The sequence below is a fragment of the Penicillium samsonianum genome, assembly GCF_028829775.1.
Source record: "Penicillium samsonianum strain IBT 33392 chromosome Unknown utg000003l_segment0_segment0, whole genome shotgun sequence".
Taxonomy (NCBI): domain Eukaryota; kingdom Fungi; phylum Ascomycota; class Eurotiomycetes; order Eurotiales; family Aspergillaceae; genus Penicillium; species Penicillium samsonianum.
In genome coordinates, this window is record NW_026643261.1 from 196,410 (window position 1) to 218,864 (window position 22,455).

General features: G+C 49.7%; 8 protein-coding genes across 8 annotated transcripts; 3 read left to right on the top strand and 5 right to left on the bottom strand.

Annotated features, from left to right (window-relative positions):
• Positions 1-467: 467 nt before the first annotated feature.
• Positions 468-2,351, bottom strand: N7471_003622 (cation:proton antiporter; the record flags this gene model as incomplete). The annotated part of the gene is made up of 7 exons (XM_057276342.1): positions 468-911; positions 965-1,502; positions 1,567-1,687; positions 1,749-1,799; positions 1,849-1,974; positions 2,046-2,252; positions 2,315-2,351. The coding sequence occupies 7 exons, from the start codon at positions 2,349-2,351 to the stop codon at positions 468-470; spliced, it is 1,524 nt and encodes a 507-aa protein (XP_057135952.1).
• Positions 2,352-4,110: 1,759 nt separating this feature from the next.
• On the top strand, positions 4,111-5,298 carry N7471_003623 (uncharacterized protein; the record flags this gene model as incomplete). The annotated part of the gene is made up of 1 exon (XM_057276343.1): positions 4,111-5,298. One exon carries the CDS (start codon positions 4,111-4,113, stop codon positions 5,296-5,298), a length of 1,188 nt encoding a protein of 395 aa, XP_057135953.1.
• A 256-nt stretch (positions 5,299-5,554) lies between these two features.
• On the bottom strand, positions 5,555-7,808 carry N7471_003624 (pseudouridine synthase PUS7; the record flags this gene model as incomplete). The annotated part of the gene is made up of 2 exons (XM_057276344.1): positions 7,587-7,808; positions 5,555-7,535 (listed from the first exon to the last, which is right to left on the bottom strand). The coding sequence occupies exons 1-2, from the start codon at positions 7,793-7,795 to the stop codon at positions 5,555-5,557; spliced, it is 2,190 nt and encodes a 729-aa protein (XP_057135954.1). The 5' UTR covers positions 7,796-7,808.
• Positions 7,809-9,181: 1,373 nt separating this feature from the next.
• N7471_003625 (uncharacterized protein) lies at positions 9,182-9,457 on the top strand (the record flags this gene model as incomplete). The annotated part of the gene is made up of 2 exons (XM_057276345.1): positions 9,182-9,245; positions 9,321-9,457. 2 exons carry the CDS (start codon positions 9,182-9,184, stop codon positions 9,455-9,457), a joined length of 201 nt encoding a protein of 66 aa, XP_057135955.1.
• Positions 9,458-9,863: 406 nt separating this feature from the next.
• On the bottom strand, positions 9,864-12,848 carry N7471_003626 (Hsp70 family protein; the record flags this gene model as incomplete). Its single annotated transcript, XM_057276346.1, has 1 exon — positions 9,864-12,848. The coding sequence occupies one exon, from the start codon at positions 12,846-12,848 to the stop codon at positions 9,864-9,866; it is 2,985 nt and encodes a 994-aa protein (XP_057135956.1).
• An 809-nt stretch (positions 12,849-13,657) lies between these two features.
• Positions 13,658-15,229, bottom strand: N7471_003627 (uncharacterized protein; the record flags this gene model as incomplete). The annotated part of the gene is made up of 3 exons (XM_057276347.1): positions 13,658-14,040; positions 14,091-14,855; positions 14,905-15,229. 3 exons carry the CDS (start codon positions 15,227-15,229, stop codon positions 13,658-13,660), a joined length of 1,473 nt encoding a protein of 490 aa, XP_057135957.1.
• A 2,334-nt stretch (positions 15,230-17,563) lies between these two features.
• Positions 17,564-19,446, bottom strand: N7471_003628 (misato family protein). Its single transcript, XM_057276348.1, has 5 exons — positions 19,370-19,446; positions 19,118-19,320; positions 18,630-19,068; positions 18,040-18,560; positions 17,564-17,958 (listed from the first exon to the last, which is right to left on the bottom strand). The coding sequence occupies exons 1-5, from the start codon at positions 19,439-19,441 to the stop codon at positions 17,697-17,699; spliced, it is 1,497 nt and encodes a 498-aa protein (XP_057135958.1). The 5' UTR covers positions 19,442-19,446; the 3' UTR covers positions 17,564-17,696.
• A 339-nt stretch (positions 19,447-19,785) lies between these two features.
• Positions 19,786-21,846, top strand: N7471_003629 (uncharacterized protein; the record flags this gene model as incomplete). The annotated part of the gene is made up of 1 exon (XM_057276349.1): positions 19,786-21,846. The coding sequence occupies one exon, from the start codon at positions 19,786-19,788 to the stop codon at positions 21,844-21,846; it is 2,061 nt and encodes a 686-aa protein (XP_057135959.1).
• Positions 21,847-22,455: the final 609 nt, after the last annotated feature.

Consider the following 22,455-nt stretch of genomic DNA (forward strand, 5'->3'; position numbering starts at 1 on the left):
CTCCAGGAGATCATATCCACATGGGGTAGCCCTGAGGAGAGGAAAAAGATCGAACAGAGTGTGATAATTATTTGAAGTTCTTTCAGGCCATTCGTGTCTTTCCACATTTCTAAAGTATTAAAATCTCTGCTGCTTGGTTATCAGTGTATTATTAGCTTGGCCCACATGGACTCGTACTCGTATTCCTTGCCATCTAAGCCAAATCAACGCATCCATGGATTGTACAAACAAGCTTAATTTTTACATTTCACACTATACTACTACCCTAGGTAGGTATGAGGCCCCGGGGGTTACCTTTGAATTTTCATAATATAAACCCCTCATGCCACCCGTATCAAACAACAGCTTCATCTCACATTGTTCAGGGTATTCGGCTTATCAGTCAGATATATCAACTCTCTCATAGCGCATCCATATGCTATGTACAGCCATATCCCTCCACCTGATATGTAATCTTCGCAAAACGTCTATACCGCTTCATGCCCAATATCATGGCTCGAGATAGTCACAGGAGTACCCTGCACTCCCCACTCCCCTCCTTCAATTTCTTGCGCGTAGAATCGAACCAGGAGACCGACGGTAACTGGGCCAATGATGGTATTCAAAAGAATAGCCCAGACGCCAGTTATGAAACCTTCGTCACTGACGTACGGAGTTTCGTTGTGTCCGATTTCGATTATCAAAAGCCCAATCTCACCGCGTGCTACCATGGCAGATCCTAAAAGTGTTGCGGCGAGCCAGGCCCGGTTCCACCTCTTCCCCTTCTCTTGTTCACTTTGTTCTTCGTGGCTTGTGTTGTTGTCCTCGGTTTTTGGTTGTCCCTGTCTTTTCTGCTCTTCAAGTGACTCTTTTTTAGGAGATTTACCCCCCAAAACGAGTTGCCATATGGGGATCCAGATTCCGACAATACACTAGATAAATTCATTAGCTCAATTGCTGAGAAACGATTTGGATACCTGTATACCTTTGCAAACGCCATCAGGAGGGTGTAAACCACCCCTCTCCAAATGCGTTTTCCCGTCCACAGCTTCAAGAACGGAATTGCAAATCCGATACTTGCGAAGAACAAAGGTTCCATCAAGTACTGCTGAGGTCCTAACAAATATTTCTCAAAGGTATGAATGAAAGTGGGACTTTTATCCGCCTCGCGCTCGCCTTCCTCACGACTCATGACAACAAATGGTCCTTCGGGGTGCTTGCTCGGTATGTATGTGAGAAATACGCCCGCTAGAAAGGCACCAAACAAGACGGATGTACCAGTAAAGCCAGCAATCGCAATAAAAGCCGAAAGAACAAGTGTCATGAGGATGATGTTGGAGATATGGTCGAAGCGCGCAAAGCGGTATTCAATGAACTTGCGGAAAAAAGGCGCAAAGACCCATTTGGTGACGATGGGCGTTACGACGGCCATGCCTATCGATGCCACTATGGGACGCCCAATAAGCCAACCCAGATTGACATTATTGCCATCGTCTGAAAGTTTGCCTAAGTCGCCAATGACACTATGTAGCTAGTCAGCTTGATGAATTAACCACACACCTTACTCCAGCTCAAATAAGTACGCACCTTAACATAACAAGTCCTACAACATCGTCGATGACAGCAGCGCTCACCAGAACCGACCCCACTCGAGTCTCGGCGAGATTGACCGAGCTAGACGCAGAGCTGATCACAGCAAAGGTGGTCCCTAATATTTATCAGCAACTGAAACGAAATCAAATGAGAACTTCCGAGGAAGGATAGTTTACCGAGTGAGGTAGCGGAAAGGGATGCGCCGATAATGAAGGTCTCCACCGCACCTGGCCCACATTAGCTTTGACTATACGAATTGGGGCAAGTAAAACCAACCATATCCAAAACCAAGATAGAGTAAAAGGTATGAAAGACCAATAGGAAATAAAACGCCAGTTGCAGCGCCAACCATACTCAAAGTGAAGTTCTGCTTAAGCAAGTCCACACGAGTGCCAAGACCACCTAGAATGGATGACATCAGTATCCGATGAAGCCAAGCAGCCAAGCCAAGGTGAAAACTTTCTCCCACTTACCTTCGAAAATGATCAAAATCAGACCGACATATCCTAGAGTGATAAAAGTCTCTTGCCAGCCATGTTCAAGGATATTGGCCAACGGTACACCGTAGATGATGCCGACGGCGATTTGACCTATAATTCCGGCCTGGATCACCTTCGCGGAGACCCATCTTGCAAGGGAAAGGAAAAAGAAGAAAGAAACGATGATGAGGATGTCGACAGCTGCGATAATTAATCAGTGAGGAAATGAGCAGAGATCAATTGGGATATGCTTGGGTACATACTTCCAGGTTCGTGGTATGGGAGGAATCCATTGGCCATGCTCGAGTTTTGTCTTTAACCTTGTAAGCCGCAAGACTGAAGAATAAGATTAAAGAGCGAGGGAACTCCCAGCAGTAAAGTACCTAGTAAGTGTGAAAACCCGTGTGTGGTCCTCACAGTCTGGGGAGCCTGGGCAGTCTGGGCATGTGTGGATTCGAAGCAGCGTAGACATTGGACCAAATCAACTCAGCCCTAGAGCTCTCTTCTGCGACATGTGCGACTAGTGGAGGAGCCATCCATGGATACAATCACTCATTACGTCGTAATAGTTACCTCATACACTATCTATCCCGAGGTCTGGTTAAGTACTTCGACCTACTAGCCTGAAATCCTAGGAATTCATCTCCACATTATTCTCACATTCTTAATCAACTTAGCATCATCTGAATTAGTCTTGAAAAACACCACGTTTATCCCCACTTTTACTGATTCTAGCTGTCTTGAGCAATTCTGGTGATTTACTTCGACTTCTGAAAACTGATTCTACCTAGGTAGTCCGGAACTAGGTTATATCAGCCGACGTTATCAACTTACATTATATTGCGCGGCAATACTCGAGACCTACAGTATACCACCTAAAAATAAGTTGAAAATATATACTTCATATCACCTGAGCTTTTGGAGGACACCCTAACGAACTTATACAATCAGATTACGAATATGAATCAAGAGATCATAGCTTGAAATTTGTTATTCTATGCGATCTACGACTAAATCACATTTGGGGTTAGTACAATTTGCAAATCTCGAATTATCACCGTACACCGCACAGTCTTGGGTTAGTGATTGGTCTAATTTTAGCAGTATCGTGCTCCCAATTCTGATGTCTACTAGTTCTATGGGCAATTCATACCAACGATGTGTTTGGCCTAACATTAAGTATGAATTGTTTGTAGCCTGATAGTTGAGCTATGGCCTACTCATTTGCATAATTTTATGTAGATTATACGGCCCCGAGAGTAGAAACTGGAAGCTGTACTCTCGATTTTAAACGAATTCTTGTTAAGCATAGGCATTTACTATTGGCTCCCTCATTTAAATGCACATGCCACTCCTGTCAGCATCGGCGTCAAAGGAATAATCCAATAATAAAATCCCCCATAAAATGTAGGCCTATGTTGTTCGAACTCACCCGCCTAGAAACTAAACAGAAAGCAGTTAGGGCTCGTGCTGATCCTACGTGGCCCCATTTTAGCGCGAACGTCGTAAAAATAGAATCTATGAGCCTCATGAATTTCAAGTTTCAATGATTTGTATATCTTAATATCCTAATAATTATTTGTGCGATTGATATTTTCTTTGAAAGGCAAGTGTGTTAGTTCAAAGGGATCAGAGTAATGTGAACTTTCATTGACGCCGAGTCTAGTGATGCATGTCGAAGCGCTTCTTTGTTAGAGCGTCTCATCTTGAGGGCAGTGCTTCAACCCCCACTCGGGGGCTGTTGGGTCTGTACATTATTTGTGAATGTTCGTTTTTATTCTTCCAAAGATCCTTTGGAGCTTCGCATTTCCTGTTACCTTCCAACTACTCTGTTCTCGAATCTGGGCATATTTAATTATTTTATACAAAGACATCGGGGAGTTGCCTAAAGCGGTTATTGAAAGGGATAATTCTAGCGCCAGTGTCTTTTGTACCATCTTTCGTGGCGGTTCTTTGTATTCGCTTTGGAGCCTTCACATAAGACAAAAGTGCCCCGAGAATCCAACTTCAACCTACCATATCTGCTATGGGAAGATTCTTGGGATTCTTGCCATTTGCAATGTTGGGCACTGGACTTGATGATGCAAATACCATTAGATCGGAATATCCTCCAATCGCGCCGGTGGCATCAGCGGGCCGGGATGTGGTGCTCACGACCGCACCCGGCGGAAACAACAAGAATCTTGCAGAATCGTCAAGCTGGGTAGATCCAGCAGTGCCGGTGACAGGTATCTTTCCTGGAACCGTTTCATGGCCCTCTGTCAGCGAGTTGACCACACAACCAGCACCAAGTGAGACATCGACTGTCAATGGTATCAGTTCAGAAGCGAGTCCAACCAGCCTACTGGATACAACTTCATATACTCCATCACCAACACAAACACAAACACCCTCGACCACACCGTCAATTTCAAACCTATCCGCTCTCGCATCCGCCCCAACAACAACCACAATCTCAGCCTCATCCTCAGAAACAACCTCAGCAACCAGCGACCCAACCGCTTTCTCCGGTGGTCCATCAAAAACAACAAAAATCGCCATAGCAGTTCCAGTATCAGTAATCGGCCTAGCTCTAATCCTAGCGCTCGTATTCTTCCTCTCCCGACGACGACGCCGGGAAAAGGAACGGAACACCCTGCCACCACCCTACGACATAGCAACAGGCCATCGAAGCGGAGTATCAACACAAGAGCTAATGATATCTCCTAAATCCTCGACACCAGAACCAAGACGTTCACTTTGCACCCCGGCAATGTCCTCAGCGGCCACGTCCATGCCCATGCTCATGCCCCGGATCCCGATTATCAGCATCTCGCCCTCGACGGAAAGTCGGGGCCGAACGCCCAGTCCCCGTCCTAGTCCTGGCTCGAGCTCCGTGCACCGCACATCTATGGCGCCTGGACCTGGTGATTCTGAGGCGGAACTTGGGGTTGCGGTTGCTGTTTCGATGGATCAGAGGCGGAGTGCTACGGAGCAGGATTTTAGGAGTCGGGTTGGGTCTGTTACGTCGTCGTCGAGGGGACCGTCGCGGTTGGCTAGGATGCCGTTTGAGGATTTCTCGGATGATGAGGTTGGTATTGGCATTGCTGTTGGTGGTTCGGATGATGATGATGACGCTGTTTCTGATGTGTCTGATTTGGACGGGCGGAGGAGGGAGAGGGACCTTGATGAGGTTTCTGTGGTGTCGTCTTTTGATGAGGTGTCGCCGATAGGTGAGCAGGAGAGGAGGCGGTTTCGGGGAGTTTGAGGGTGTCGGTAAGATGATATGATATAATGAGGCTAAGCTTGGTCTGGAGCTTCTTTTACGTGATTTTCTTTTGGTTCTCTGGCGTTTTGGGCGAGTTCAGTGAGGTCTTCATTGTAATAGGGTACAAGTTGTGTATTTCAGACTATTTACTTGAATATGACTGGAATGATATCCTGACCATAGTAGTAGTCATAGCATTGGGCATTTCGAGGTCATGTACAGGGATGATAAGTGTTGGTGCTGATTCTTATTCCGATTATCTTCCACCGAATTCAGCCTTGTGGGCTGTGGCCTTTCCGTGCGTCAATTCCCGAAGAGCCATGGTGGCGTACTGGCTGGATCCCAACTGGAATTTCAAAACAACAGCCAGCTTATCAGCTGCGGTCTCATCGGCCTTGGTGGTATCGGCATTCTCATCCTCAGGCTCCAGCTTTTGCAGCTCCGTCTTAACGAACTGCTCATCGTCCTTGGAATAAAGCTTCACGTCGAAAGAGTAGTTGTCTCCCACCATGCGGCTGAAAACCTTGCGGTAGCTGCCGCTAAGGCTGATGTCCTTCCACTTGCGGCGCATGTTGGACGGGTCAAGGCCACCACCCTGCTCGCTTTCCATGAAGCGACGATAGAATTCCTTCATTTCGTTTTCGGGATAGATAATGTCATATCCAGGCTGGGGAAGCACCAGGTCAAAGATGGTATATTTGCCACTGGCTGCCTCTTCGGCCGTCAAGGCACGTGCCCGCATGAACATGTCCTCAGCCGCAACGGCACTGTCCTCGCCCTGAGGAACAACAATAATTTCACCGTCAGCATCGACAGTCTCGGCAGCCTCAACAGCAGAGGCGGGTTCCTTCTCGCGGTGCTCTTGGATAATGATGAGATCGCCTTCCACCACCCTGTCGCCGTAGAGGCGCCAGCGCTCACTTAAAGCAAAGTTCCAGACAAGTGACTGGTATGCGTGCACGTACATCAACCGCAAGTTCCGGGGGATAGTCTGCAGCGCACCCAAATAATCCTTGCTGTTCCTTCCGAGGTGGCGGATTAGATTGTTTTCAGCGGAGAACTTGCGCGGCATCTTTTGCAGAGCGTCGTTGACGCTACCGCCAGACTGGAAAATATTAATGGCCATGGCGCGATCCTTGTCATCATTGCCGATGTTAGCAGTAGACATTTTACCCTCCATTGCCGCCTGAAGAGATTCAGGAGCAAACTGCAGAATAGCATCGCATGCGCCCTTGAAATCTCCCTGGAGCATCTTGACACCGACTATGTCCGTCCGGGTTGCGAAGGTTCCAAATCGCTGGAGACCGTAGTAGTTGAAGTATCCTCGCTGGTAGAGGTTCTTCAAAGAGGTATTGACGACCTCTGACGCCTTGGCAATCGCGGCCTGAGGATCACTCAGGCTCACGCCGGCAATTTCAACGTCGCGCAGAGTAATCACGAACTCATTGCCCTGCAAATCTCCAAGCTCCAGGCCTTGCTTGCGGTACTCAAAGTCTCCGATATAAGCATTGCGAAGTTCCGAGTTCACTTGTGCAAGGCGATTGACGTGAACGCGCAGAGCACAGGCACGCTGCACGGTCACACCCCGCCTATCCTTGGTTCCAGCGAATTGTAAGGCCTTGGGGTTCATCTTCAATGAGCGAGCAATGTAGCCGATGACTTCCATTGTGTCCTTGTTCTCCTTGTAGATGGTGAAATGCAGGTATGGCCCGCCGAGTTCTTCCCAGTTTGTTCGGTGGCCCTGGATCCGGCCATTGGCTCGCCCTGCGGTCGCGCCGCGCTTGAAACGGTTGTTCGCCGCGGTGATTGCCATATTTCCCTCTGCATCGGTAGAAGACTCTAGCTGAGAGTTGAAGATGCGACGGATGGCCTGGTGGATCTTGGTGCGAAGGTCGCGATCAGACACGGCAACGGTGACGTTTCCAAATTCACTGGGCCGACCCTTTGGCTTAGCCATAGCGATCTTGTGGAGCGCAATGATTTCGGCAGCATTTTGAGCGCCAAAGTATTCCTCCAGAAGAGTGTGGTCCTCTTCCGAAACCTTGAACTCGGCTGGTGTTTCCGCCTGCTTGGCCGGGGTAGCCTCAGTTTTCTCTGTAGCCTGGGTTTCCACCTCAGGGGCTTTTGGCTCTGTCGTAGTAGGCGCGGACTTTTCGGGCTTGCTGGGCGTATCGAGGCTTCGGAGGTGGACGACTTCGCCGGTGGTCATGATCTCATTGACCATGAAATCTGTGTATCTGCGGATGATTATTAGCAGAATCCTCAAGTAGAGGAACAGAATATCTCACCTCTTTTTCAGGATACCAGAGAATCCCTCGGTATCGTTGCTCACAAACTCTGTGATACCAACCTCGACTTCCTTCAGAGCCTGCGCATCTGAGACTGCGGTGCTCGGAGTCTTCGTTGCGCCATTAACGGCGATAGCAACCTCATTTGAGCCCACATCTTCGGTCTTCTGTCGCTTGCGCGGAGACTCCACGATATCTGGCTTCTCCATGTTGTGTCAATCGTTCGTAATGGGTGGGGTTGAATGGAGAAGGTTGAACTTCAGGAACTTTTCCTTACCGATTGGGTTTAGCGCGGCAGGGCCAAGTGTGGATCAGCCCTACTTACCGCATTGGAACGGGGAGCCTTATACTTACACTTCTATATTCACTCATTCAATGCTTGACTCTTTCAATAAACAATAGATCCCATTCGGAGTTGTCTGACCAGATATTTTCTTATCTAAAACATAGCTGTGCAAATACAAACTAACATATTCCCGATACCTTCAGTGCCTTGAATGGAATTCACGTGTTACAGCAGTGGTGTGACAATTGGCCGTCAACAAACAGATAGAAAGAACACAAAATGCAAAAGCTAAGGCCTTTACGGGTGGAGATTGTTGCGAGCTGTTATAAAATGATCTCACGTGGACACTTCCGATGCAATTACTATCATGTAAACCGAGTCTCGCGTTTTAATATCATCTTCAACTAGACCGTTCTCATCATGTACAGGTCTGCTGCCCCAATTTATGTCTCAGACCATTGGGATAAGGTTTATAGTTGATGAGGAATTTGGTAGATTGCCAAGGACGATGATATCTTCGAGTCATTGGAAACTAGTTATAAAGGAGGCCAATCGTCTCACAGACTCCTCTATCCCATCTTATTACATGTGAGAGATTGTCGATCTAACATTCTATAGATTCTCCTCCAGAAGAATGGCCAGGTCTAAGCCGAACAAGCTGTACAGGCTTACCTCATATCGGATCGAGCTTTCCAAAGTAGCCAGACGAATTTGAAAGCAGATCTGATTTCTTCTAGAGGTTTAGGCGGACTATACTTAGTAACTCTGTACTAGCTCCTTTCCTGTTAAACAAAGCCAAATACAAACCATAGATCAAGACAGAAGGGAACATGTGCCAGTTTAAAGAGCTGAAGCATATATTGTAATCGAAGGTAGACAGCAACCCCCAAAAACTCAACACCCAGCATCACTCAAGTGAGCAGCATCAAAATCTTCAGGATGCAGGTAAAAGCACTACCCGCCAGAACCAGGACAGCCACGAATTGTAAATCAGACGCTCCGACAGCACAAATCACTGGATGCTGCACATGCAACGTACCGAAGAAATCCTCCCAATCTCCGAACCGAGCTGAAAAGTCTAGCTGATCAGTCTTGTACTCTGAAAGGAAGACGAAGTCGAACCTCAAGCTATAAAATGGAGGTATTCGCCCGCTGTTCTGGATATCAGTTCTATAGGAATCAACCTTCCCTCTCTACCAAGCTTAGCCTCTAAAGTCATTCGGTGAGACTCATTACCATCTCGCTTCTATCACATGCGGCAATTGAGCTAATCATTGACTGTCATTGCCCATTAGCTCGATCTAAAAAAATGAAGTCCAACTTCCTCATCGCGCTCTTCAGCTTGGCTCTGGCCGCTATTGCTGCCCCTACCGGTATGTTATATGACACTAGCCATTCCGGCGCTTTCCAATTTGGTTGGGGCACTTCTAATTGAATGGTCATAATAGGTCCTGGCGGACTTGGCGGCGGCGGCGGTGGCGGCGGCTCAATCGGCGGAGGCCTCGGTGGTGGCTTTGGAGGTGGCTTCGGCGCTGGTTCTGGAGCCGGTGCTGGTCTTGGTGCTGGTGCTGGCGAGGGGAACTAAAAGGATCTTTCAAGGTTGGACTAATGCGCTTGGCATTGTGTAGTCCGGTGAAGTGGTCTTCTGATAGGATGATAGGATGATAGGATGATAGGATGATAGGACTGGCAATGACAGTTTCAGCCCTACTTGATTTGCATCCATGAATTTGTAGAGCTCGGATGGTTTCTACAGCGATTGGCTGTGGAGTAGAGGTCTTTATAGTACAAGAAAATAGAGGGACCAGAGACAATAAAACTGCTAACGCTCAGCCCAAACTCCATTATGGTTCTTTTTCTATCTTCCAGGATGTAGTGTGTGTGCATGATACATGGGTTGCGTTAGAATGAAATGCTCTGTACGAGTCAAGAGTGAAAAAAGGGAAACAAATGTAAAATGCATAGTGGAAAGGAACAAGGGGATGGTTATTTTACAGCTCATCTTTGGGAAGATCCTCCTTTTCCTTGGGCTGGTCCTTGCCCTTACCCTTGCTCTTCTCGGCCTCGGGCTTCTTCTTTTCCTTGGACCCCTTCTTACCGCTGCTGCTGCTCTTCTTCTGCTGGCCAGCATTTGCAGTCATCCTCTCGTACATGCGGTTAAGGATGCGCTCGAACTCGCGCAGCCGCGAGTCGACCTCCAAAACGGTCAAAGCCGGGTCATCAGACTCGGTAAGCGTCTCCTGCAGACCGAGCTGGGTTTCGAGCCAGGGGTTGGTGGACTCGTAGGCCTGGGTGATGGCCGTGAGGTCGGCGGGAGTGAATAGGGAGTACTTGGGGCCTGTGGGCTTGGCCGCAGCAGTACTCTTAGTAGATGTGGTCGAAGATGAAGAAGCGGAGTATGCGTCTTCATCGAGATCATCGAGACCCTCGTCAGAAGCGGCGGGGGCTGGGGTCGATGAGCTGGTCTCGGTGGAGGTGGAGGTGGAGGTGGAGGTGGAGGAAGCGCTTGAGGCCGAGAGGGAAGAGGAGTAGATCTGCTCGTCGTTGTCGATCTGGTTCTTGATCAATTCCTTCATTGACTCGGCGTTCTTGAGCATGTCCTTGAGCAACTGCACGCGTGCTGGGCGAGAAGAGCTCTCCTTCATCCGCTTCAGTGCAGGGTTGACGATGGCCTTCAGGTCCTTGAGCTTCGTCTGGAAATCGGCAGTCTTCGCGTTATCGCCCTCTTCGTACAGCCAGTCGCTGGCCTTAGAGACTCTCTCGGAGAGAACAATGAGTTGATCCGGCTTGACTGCCTTGATGAACTCCTCGTTCTCGGCGAGGTCTCGGCTACGGTAGATGAAAGATTCCAATTCATTAAGAGCCTCTTCGCGCAGGATGCGGTCACGGTCCGAATTATCGAAAGCAAGGAGACGGCCGTTAATGCGACTGAGCTCTGCGACTGATGGCGCTGGAGTTCCAAGCGCGACAGACTTCAAGCTGATCGGGATAACTTCAAGCTTGACCTGAGGAGTAGCCTTTGCGTCCTTCTTTGCGTCCTTGGTGGAGGTGGTGGTGGTCTTGGAACTGGCAGAGGATGCAGTGGAGGACTCCGTCTCAGGCTCGAGGGTAATCGATTCACGAGGTTCGCCATCTTCGCCGAGGGGCTCCTGCTCGTCTTTCTTGCCAAGGCCGAAGAAGCCCTTGACGTCTTCGACAATTCCCTTCTTCTCGGATTCCACCTCGCAGCTGACGGTACCAGCCACAACCTCAGGAAGACCGTCCACAGGGCTGAGGCGGATGGTGAACTTCGTGGTAATGTTCGCAGTGGTGCAGCCAAAGTTATCCTTGAGCTTGGCAACCGACGCAGTAAGGTTCTGGGTCTGGACACTGAGGATAGGCTGTTCTTTATCCTTGGAAACATGCTGGGCGAAGCTGAATTCGAAATCCTCCAGGTTTTTCACAGTGACTTGCTTCTCAGGACCGACCTGGGAAGTGGCGGTGAATAGCTTCTGATTTCTTTGCTTGCCGTCTGAGTTCCACTTCAAGGAGATGGGGTACGAAGCGGCGTCACCGGTGCGAATATCCTTAACACGGAAACTGGGGCTCAGAGCAGCTCCCTTGAAGGCAGCACCAAACACAGCCGCCTCATCAGCGTTGACGTTGGTTCTGATCTTCTTAGAAGAGCCAGCGAAGTCCTCCAATTGCTTCTGGACGAATGGAGTCCGGATCGCTCCACCGTGAAGTACAACAGATTCGACATCGCTCAATTGAAGGCCGGCCGCTGTCAAAGCCTGCTCCACTGGGGCTCCAATGCGGGCGACATACTCAGCAGCCATCTTCTCAAAGTTGGCACGGCTCAGCTTGTACTTGAAGTTGACATTCTCGTCGAACAGTCCCTCGAAGCTTGTCGAAGCCTCGGTGTTGGCGCTCAGAACCTGTCGGAGCTTCTCTGAATCCTTCCAGAGTCTGGACATAGTCTTTCCGTGTGCCTTGATTTCAGCTGGAGTAACCTTATCCTTGAGCTTCTTGTCCTCAACCAAGTGGGCGACCATGTCGTTCACAATGAGGTCGTTCAGGGAGTCGCCTCCAAGTGACTTGTCCCAACCAGATCCAACAACATGAACTTCCTGGATGGTCTTGTTGAATTTGCCAATATCCTTAACCTTGCGGCTCTGGAATCGCAAAACACTCGCGGTCGTAGATCCAGCACCCATGTCATACACGATGTGGTATTCAGGCTTCTCGCCATCAGAAACACTGGGGAAAGTACGGCTGGTGGCGTAGTTCAAACCGACAGCCAATCCATCACTGACAAGAGCCTGGATCTTCAGACCCGCCAGCTCAGCCGCCAACTCGAGGCTGCGCTTCTCCTCCGCGGTGTAGAACACAGGGTAGGTAATGACGACATCGCGGACATCGGATCCCTTTCCAGCCAACGTATCGGCATTGGCCTTGATCTGCTTCAACTGCATTGCCAAAATCTCTTCAACCAAGAAGGCCTCCCTCTTCTGCACCTCTCCTAACCGGTTACTGCGGAGAGCAACAGAGCCGCGGCCATCGGGGGCGGACTCCAATTTCAACGCGGGGAACCTGCTCCAATATGCCTCGACTGCCTCCTCATCGCCATCATTGAACGGAACGCCCAAAAGAGTCTTCAAGTTGATGTAAATGTCGTCCGGGTACCGAGCCGCGAGGGCGAGCGCATCACCACCATAGAATCGTTCGGGAAAAAGCGCATCGCTCTCTCTTGTGGGCTTGAAAGCGACAGCAGCGGACTCCTTGCGCTTCGAATCTTTAGTGAGGACGATCTCGAGCGGAATGCCGGGTTTGACGAGAGCGGCCTTGAAATATTCCGTGCCGATGTCAAGGCCCAGAACGGCCGATCCGGCGGCAGAAGCTGGCCCAGCGAAGCTGAGGAGGAATATGAGGAATGGGAGGACCACGAGGGATAGCATTGGCGAGCTGGATAATTGTCGGCGATTTAAGAACGCCATGATCTATGTGTAGGCTCCGGGCTGCGGGAGTCAGCCAAATCGCTGATTTAGGGAGTTGCTTGTAATTTCAACAGGGAAATTTTACCCTTGTGCGCACATATATAGACAAATTGACAGATATTCAATCACTCTACCGGTTTGCCGAATAGTGTGTCGGGGTTCGGGCTAGCTTTGCGCCAGATGGATGATCGGATGGAGCTATGGATAGCTCGAGATTGTGTTGGGCTGGGTGATGGGGAGTGGGGGATGATGAACAAGAAAAGAAAATCTGGAAAATGACTCAAAAATTAGGCCATTTGAAAGCAAAGGGATACTGTGGCCACTTGGCAGTAACGTAACTTGAAGCCTAAAAGAGCTGTTGGATGAGGACACGGGTCATCATGCAAACACACCGGCTAATGTTTGATGTTTGCACTTCTTATCGTTATCACATTATGTCACAGCCCTAATTTCGAATAGGGCTGAATTGTATACCAGATGACTTGTGAAGTCTCTAATTTTCTAATTTTGTATGGGTGTATGGGAAACGTGGGTAATTAATAGAAATCAATATCAATTCGTAAACTAACATATATATGACTAGAATTAGGGTTCCATAATCATGGATAAGGAGCGTCAAGTCGTCAAGTAACCCATTAATAACCGTCATCCTGGTGTCCTTCAAGACTGGATATGCCGAATACAATGTTTTTGGATATTTTAGTAATGCCTTTTTTTTCGTGCGTAAAATCCATCGTCCAGTTTCTCACCAACTGCCCAGAGCCATGGCATCATATCTCGTCTGACAGATCAACTTCCGTATAGATCAATTAGAGCAGGGCAAACAGAAGAGCCAGGCCAGGAATGAAGGCCGCAGCAGACTTCTGGAGAGCTGTAGCACTGTTAAAAGCAGGCGAGGAGGAAGCAGGGGGGGCGGAGGTGGAAGAAGTGACGGGGCTCGACTGTGCCGGTGCAGTAGGCTCAGTAGCTGGGACACTGGTCTCGGTAGCTGGAACACTAGACTCAGTAGCGGGAGGAGGCACCACGACAGAGGTTGTGGAAACAACAGGGGGAATCGTGGGCTTGGTGGGAGTGGTTGTGGGCTGAGTGCAACCTTCAGTGCAGGTGGAGACAGACGTCACGGTGATCGTGCTTGTCTGGGTCACGGGGTGAGTGAAGGTTGATGTGCCGCTTGTAACGGTGCTGTAGGTCACTGATTTTATGAGCAATTGTAATTGATGGAATAGTCAGATCTTTACTTACCTGGGCAGGTGGTAGTGGTGTAGGTGGTGGTCACGATAACCGGAGGAGGAGTGCCAGTAGGGGTCTCAGTCTCGCAAGGAGTGGTGGAAGCGGGAGGAGGGGTTTCGGTCTTGCTAGGCGTAGTGCTAGCAGGAGGAGGCGAAGTGGGAGTATCGGTCTCGCAGGGAGTCGAGCTCGCAGGAGGAGGCGAAGTGGGAGTATCAGTCTCGCATGGAGTTGAGCTCGCAGGAGGAGGCGAAGTGGGAGTATCAGTCTCGCATGGAGTTGAGCTCGCAGGAGGAGGAGAAGTGGGAGTGTCTGTCTCGCAGGGAGTCGAGCTCGCAGGAGGAGGCGAAGTGGGAGTATCAGTCTCGCATGGAGTCGAGCTCGCAGGAGGAGGAGAAGTGGGAGTGTCTGTCTCGCAGGGAGTCGAGCTCGCAGGAGGAGGCGAAGTGGGAGTATCAGTCTCGCATGGAGTTGAGCTTGCAGGAGGAGGAGAAGTGGGAGTGTCGGTCTCGCATGGAGTCGAGCTCGCAGGAGGAGGAGAAGTGGGAGTGTCGGTCTCGCATGGAGTCGAGCTCGCAGGAGGAGGAGAAGTGGGAGTGTCGGTCTCGCATGGAGTCGAGCTCGCAGGAGGAGGAGAAGTGGGAGTGTCGGTCTCGCAAGGAGTCGAGGTTGGTATCACAACCGGGGGCGTAGTAGACGTCACAACTGGGGGAACAGTAGGTGTGTCGGTCTCGCACGGCGTAGAGCTCTCAACAGGCGGGGGAGTAGTAGGTGTCACAACTGGGGGAACAGTAGGCGTGTCGGTCTCACACGGAGTGGAGGTCTCGACAGGCGGGGGGAGTAGTAGGCGTCACAACCGGGGGAGCAGTAGGGGTGTCCGTCTCGCACGGAGTGGAGGTCTCAACAGGCGGGGGAGTCTCGACAGGCGGAGGAGTCTCAGTCTCGCAGGGAGTGGTCTCTTCTGGGGGGCCACCACCGCCATGGCCACCATCGCCGTGATCTCCGTGGTCACCACCCCACCAAGGACCACCGCCGTCGTGGTCCTCACCACCGCCGCGGACAGCAATGTGAGCCTCACCAGCATGTCTGGGAGTAATGACCATGCCGGACGCCAAGGTCGCGGCGTAGAGCAGAACGATTGGAGCGCCCCGCATATTGACTAGCAAACGAATGGTTGTTATGTACTGGAATAGCTAGGGCTGATATGTTCCTTGAAACGAAGGACGATAGGAACCGTAGCGAGAGAGTTCCTAAACGGGCAATATAGACAATTGAAATATTTCTAGGACCGAGGCTGGGATCAAACGGGGAAATAGGGCAAGTTTATATGTCCCCCTGGGGTGAGGTACCCTCAGAGCCATAATTCCTGTTTGGCTGGTTCATTTGATAGCTCCGTTGTGTTGGCCTTCAGGCTAGTGTGGACCAACCGAAACCATATTGGGCACTCAAAAGAGAAAGTCAGAAAAAAAAGTGGCGCTCATATTCTAACTCCAACCAGAACTGACATGAACGACTAGTATTCAGCAGTCGACCCGCTTATTTCCAGCGAAGAGGCTGGTCATAGTGTATGGTGTACCAGAACCCAGACGTAGAGGTGAGTGCTAGCGCATGTACAAAGTACACGGGCCCGGTTGACTAGACGACCAGGTACTAGGGTTGAGCCAATGATAACTTGACGAGGTCTCAGATACTGGTGTTTGGTTTGCCGACCTCGAAAACCTGTTGGAATATGCCAAGGTCAAAGTGTTCAGAGCCCGATGCATGAGCAGATCAGCCAATTGACTCCAATGATGCAGGTGGCTTCTTGGCAAATGCGGGAGATAGTTCTAGGATTTTCCATCACAGTACCCATATTCGGTTAGATTTTGCGGGCTGTTTTTTGGTTGCCTCTTTTCTTTTAACTTGATACTCCATACGGAGTAGTGATATGAAGTCTGGTATGAAAATGTCTCTTCCCCACGTCATGAGACCGAGCTATGAATAGCTCTTAAGTTCGGTCCACGTCCCCATGTGTCCAGATAAAAGTGTGGGGAAACCTCACGAATGACAGACGTGGAAAATTTGGAACCCTTGAGACTCTGGTAAGGCATAAAAAAATTGGAGAGCCCGGTATCGGTAATACCCGTCTGAAGTCTGGACTTGGGTCAGGGTCTGTTCCCAGATGATCACAATATGCTGATCGGTTTTCTGTGGATCAGTGTTAGTTGAATGTGTGTAGACTGTGTTGGTGCGGAGTACGGAGCAGTCACAACGCAGTGCCCCTGGAAAAAGTGTCTAATGCAGGTGACGTTATGCAGTATATGCCCCAACAGTTGAAAGTCTCCTCGCAATGGGCCCTACAAAGTAAGCCGACGCAGGACAGTGGACCCTTGTGGGACAGGCCCTGGCCTTTTTTCCCTTTCCACTGAAAAACATAGGAAGTTCCCGAGACCCCCGCGATTGGCGAGATATGGATATGTACTTGCCGATGTCAATGTGTTGAATGTGTTGTCCTTGTTTTCCCTTTTTTTGTTTTCTGTCTTTTTTTCTTTTTTTTCCTGTTTTTCTCGGTTTTCCTTTTTTGACGGTGTTGGTTTTATTTACCCTAGTATCTTCCCAATCCTCTTTTTAGTGTTCATTCCCTACAATCTGACACATACAATACTCATGGAACTAGCGGAACTCGGGGGACTGCCCTCTTACTCCACGGCCTCTGTATCATAAGAAGTCTATCCATTCCAATATTTTCACAGTCCACACTATTGGAAATTTCAATTGGACTGATGACGCTCTCAATCTTGTTTTGACAAAAAAGAAGAATAATGGCGGGGTAGACGAGCTGTTGGGCTTTGAGAACAAACCTACATGTCTGCCCCTGTTACTGTACAATATACACTGCATAGGCGTTGTACCCGTGGACGTGCACTTACATTATTGCACGGTAGTCACATAGTCACAAAATAAGAAGCCTTCGTAGTCCTTGGAATTATTGCCAGCCTTCTTACAGAGTTTTTTTGTTTTATTTGCCATACAGAGTATAAGATGTGCTGGTTCTAAATCAGGTATGTTGTAGTCATAATAAGTCCATAAGTAAATCAATTAAAATATTTAAATTGTCATAAATGACAGGAACGAGGGACTCGTCCACGGCTCGGAAAATGCGGGGGCATTGTTACCAAGGGAACATCTCATATGTCTTCAAATGTTTCCAAGGTTGAAGTATCCAGAATTGGGATATATGTCTTAAACTCTCCACGCCTTAGGGTCTTGGAAAAGTATGATCCGGGAAGTTTCCAGCCTTCTAAATTGCGGAGTGTGTGAGCTTAGGAGGCTGGGTGTACATGGTCGCATTCCCGTCCAATGCCCAGGTGGCGCACATATCCTAGTCATCACATCCGAAGAGATAACAGTGAAAGCTACTACATGTGGGGTAATACTTTATACAAAGTGGGCCTTAAGCCACAGAATTCTTCCAGGTCTTTTCTCGGGGAACAATTACTCCGTACACAGTGGTGGTATTGCATCCTCCATATATTGGACCTGCATAATGGGAGGCAAGTATCGCCCGAAACCGGCTATATACCCTGTCATTTTTTAGATTGCGATGATATCAACAAGCATAGTCTTATCCCATGAGTGTGTCTAGTCGTCCTCATCGTCCGAGCCACTACTCCATCCGATCTCGTAGTACTCTCGAATCTCGCCGAGTCCGTTTACCAAGGCCTCACGCTCATCAACTGAGACCAGACGTGCGGCAGTTGCCGAGATAGCCTTGATCCTCTGAGCCGTCCGTGTCGAGGCGGTCAATGCGGTAAACACATTTACTCCAGTACCTGCCTTGGGGGTGGGGAACATGTCATGCGGGAAACTGTCAAGAATAGGCATGCTGAGTGGCGTGTGGAAACTATAATAGTGGTATAGAATGTGAGCATCCTGGCTGAGACAGTGAAAGTAAATGCACAAATTGAAAAAGTGAAAAACCGACCTTTGTAGCATCGACTCTGAGTTGTATCTTCTGAGTTTGCGTAGGTGCCCAACATCACTGTCCTCGGTGGACTCACCGTCCCTTTCCGGTTCATCTCCACGGGTTACCTGGACCTGGTTGAAAATGTGAGCGCCCTTGTTGTACTCGCCGTCATAGGCGAAGTCAATGTCAAATTCAATTTCGGCTTTCGTCGGCCCATCTTCATTGGAGGCTTCCTTGGTTTGACCACCATTGATTTTGATTTTATTGATGGAAGATTGCAATTCGAAGATGGTGTGCGTACCATCTTCCCCAGCAAGAGAGGCCTCGAAATGCTGATATGGCCGCAATCGGGAAGGCAGTGTGACGGTCTCAATTGCAGAGGCTAACAGGGCGGTTTTCTGCCATTCTGATTGGCGATCAACGTTGAGATAGCCGGGCAGCTTATGCGGAACGTCGATAATTGGAGAATAGAGCGATGCCAGTGGGGCGATCGCGTAAAGTGACCTGGCCTTGTTCGTATCCTTCTTGAACTGGTGATGCTATACAAAGTTCGAAACTTAGCCAACCGAGCTCGCGATTCTTCGAAATGGCAGCACTGTGTCACTTACCCGCTGTGTCTTGGTGCCGTCTTCAATGGCCCACACCCAGATACTTTTCTTTCCGAATTCATCTCTCAGTCTTTCCATATACTGGGCAGCGAATCCGCCCCAGGCATCATCTGACCCGGAGAACAGTTGCAGCGCCCGCAAGTGGTCACATTCTTCAAGGAGAGGTCTCAGATCACGGTCTAGCAGATCATGCTCCTTATCAAGGTCTTTGAATAACTCTTCCCCGACATTCCAATCCTCAAAGGGCATGGTCTGGGAGTTTAGGTCATATTCATTTAACTGAACAATGGACCTTGGATGATAGTACACTCTGTTGTAGTCTGACCAGTAGCGTACGGACTCTGAGGTCAGGCGTGGGGCTGGAGTGCCCAAATCCAAGCTTTTCTGATATTCACTTTGTTGAATTGGGGTTTGCTTTTGGACTATCTCTCGTCCATCCCTGCCAGACGTTAATTTGAAAGACTTGTCCATCAATTTGAACCGCATACCATAATCCTTGGCCTGCTGTGGAGTCTTCACTCAGCTCGTAAAGTGCATTGTATCTGCGCAATGTTCCGAATCCGCCCTTCAGATCATAGATTACTGTGCGTGGGGTGTAAGTCTCAGAACCATCTGCTCCAACACCCGGTCGAAAGTGAACATCATGATCAACATCAGACTGTTCTCCATCGTTATATGTAAAGTATGATTCCTACTTATATATCAGACCGAAGTTCATATCTGACCGTGGATGACAGTACCTGCAGATTCCAAAAATGTGTTGCTAGATAGTTAGCCCGCTGGCCAAGCTGAAGTGTAACAATTTCATGCATATTGATGGATGGAAATGACACTCGCAGTGTGGCCCCTCAGTAAATTTCGATATCGACAACGCCCGCCCAAAGACGCACAGACATAACCAAAATATGACGCTAGTCCCGATGTGGGGAAGTACCGCACGTGAGTGTCTAACCATATCTGGGAAGGTGCAGAGAGTCACCAGGGCAACAGTCACATGATCCTTCCAAAGAGGGCAATAAACATGTTTCTGTGGGTGCGTCACCACCCTAACTCCACAATGGTGATTTTCCCTCGTGAATCTCCTTATTCCTGTGATGATTATTTGACCTTGTGATATTTATCGGCTGGATCCATTACTTGTCACGAAGCATCTGCGATGGAGTCTCCAACACGTCCCATCCTGAGCCCCTCAAAAGCACTGCATCCGGTTTCGCCGGAACGCATGAATCAACAAACCATACCCGCCTCTCCCTCATTACCTTCCGATCTCCTCACACTACACCACAAGAGCACCCGAGGTGTTTCAGAAGTCCAAGCCAAAGTGGCGTTCCTAAACGGTCTATCTCGAGGAGGCAGCCCTGCCAACTCTGCAGCAAACAATGCCGCTCTACAACGCGCCATCTTGGGCCGTGAGGAAGCCGAATCCGCCCTAGCCACCGCACAAGAAGATTTATCCGAAGCACAGATGCGAGAACGCCGGATCAGTGAACGCCTCGAATCATTGCTGGAGGAGCTACACGGAGCAAAAGAACGCCAGGCCCACGAACGATCAATCTTCGAAAAGGAAATCCGAAAAGCCCGCAAAGAAGCTTTTCGGGCCGGATCGACCTTGGTAAAGCTTCAAGAAGAATTGAAGCACGCGAAATCAGAGGTCAGAGCACTGAAAGATGAAGTGGCAGCAGAACGCGAGACGAAGGACAAGGCCAAACAGGAGGCATTCGAGCGCGCCTATGCTCTCGCTGGTCTCACAGAGGAACTTGAAGTCCTGAAAGAGAAATTCCGTGCCCTCGAGACAGACAACCACTCGAGCACCCTCGAAGTTCGCGCCCATGAGATTCGGAAAGAAGACTTCGGAAGACTGTCAATAGCAGAAGGTGACCTCGCCTTTTTGGCCTCCCCACGCAGACCGAAACGAGCCGCTGCGGGATCTGTTCGATCCCCAGTTCCGGCACGCGAAGACGATCACGCAGAAGCCACTCCTCCCAAACGCCCACGTTTGTCGGACTGCGCACCAAAGACAGAGAGTGAACAACCTGCATCCGAGACTGAACTGGACGAGGATCTGTTGGAGGGGATTAAGGAAGAGCTAGACTTTGAGCGTCGTCGCAGAGTCGCAGCCGAAGATATGGTGCATTTCCTGAACATTGAGTGCCAGTTCGAACGCTGCTCTTGTAGGCTTGCTGAGAGCCAAGGTCGTCGCTACATCTACGACGCTGAGTATTATAATAAATTCCAAAAGCCTCAGATTGAGGCGGAAGAGAAAGCTCGTGCTGAGCAATCCAGCATTCAACAAGCCAGCATCCAGCAAGCTAGTGTGCACCAAACCCATCCTCACCCAGCCACCACCCCCGAGGCCAGCCCTCCCCCTCCACCCCCCGTCCACCGATCTCCAGTTCACCAGGCCGCCACTCCCCAGGTGAGATCTCCTCAACACGGCGTCCATCAGGAAGAACCCGAGCCAAGCCGTACCCCTCTGGCCGCGCCACCTGTTCCTGTTCACCAGCACGCCGCGCCTGCCGTAAAGGCCGAACCTACGGATCTCCCCAAGATGCAGATGCCAGCCGAGCCCCTGGTTACATTTTCTCCAGAGACCGGCACATTCACGACATTCCCATCTCCTCTCCGAGATAATGTTAGACCTCTACGATTGGATTTCTTTGACACACCCGATCTCGCCGAGCCTCAGCCAGATGTACACACATGTCGTATCGATCCCTCTGCATCACCCGACCAACAGGTTGACTCGTTCACGCCCTCTGGGGAGCCGGTTGTGGCCAGAATGACCCGTCCCACCCCATCAGATGGTGCCGCTGAACACTCGCGTGCACCACTGTCCGTGGAAGCAAGACCGTCGAGACGTGTCGAGAGAGATCACCATGGATACCGACAGCCCATCAACCCCCCAAAGAGAGCTCCTTCCCGACAAGAGCCACAGTCACAGCGCACTTCGCACCCTAGCGTTCCCGATACACCCATCGACCGCGAACAAGCACTCGCACAAATCAGGGCGCGACGAGGCCGTACCCACAGCAAGCAGCGATCAGTCAGTGCCAGCGAGCCCGGTCGCGCAGCTCGCGCCTCGGCGGGATTCAACCCGACCCCTGCTCGGGGACCTCGACGCCTTCCCAACCCCAATCTTCGGGCTGATTCGAGGACCGAGAACGAACTTGGCGAACGCCGAGATATGAGTGCTCCTGTTCGGATGTTCCGACGTTAATGAATGCCCTGGGATGTATGTCTCATGATGCATATTTATGTCTTTCTTTTGCATGGTCTGCCGGTGCTTGTCGTTTCCTCTAATACCCCCCGGCGCTGCATCAATTTGTCTTTATTTCATTTGCATGGCGATTGGAAGCAATATGTTTTGTTTGTTTTGTGTTTGGATCTTTTAGCTCCGATGTCATGAGCCTCAGTATACTATGGATTTAATTTTCCCAACTGCATGTCCTTCCTTTGACGCAATTTCGGCTTCACTGTCTGTCCCTCTTTTCACATTTCCTATGTCTCATTTTCTTCTTCTGTACATAGATTCTGATTGTTAAGAGTGAATGCTATTTTACCATTTCTCGGTCCTTATCCAGCCAGAATTGGAATCACTTGAACTATAAACCACACGCACACACACACGTCAAAGGCCAAAGGTTATACCTAGGTACATAGTGTCTTTTTACCGCTTTCATATACACCTAAGAAGACATAAAAAAAGACATAAAAAGAACATCCAAAAAGCCTTTCGGAGGGTTCTTACATATAACGTCTCTAATACCATCTTGGTCCAAATAGATCATTGTTAAGGTCTTAGCTCACCAACGGCAGAGGCCGTATA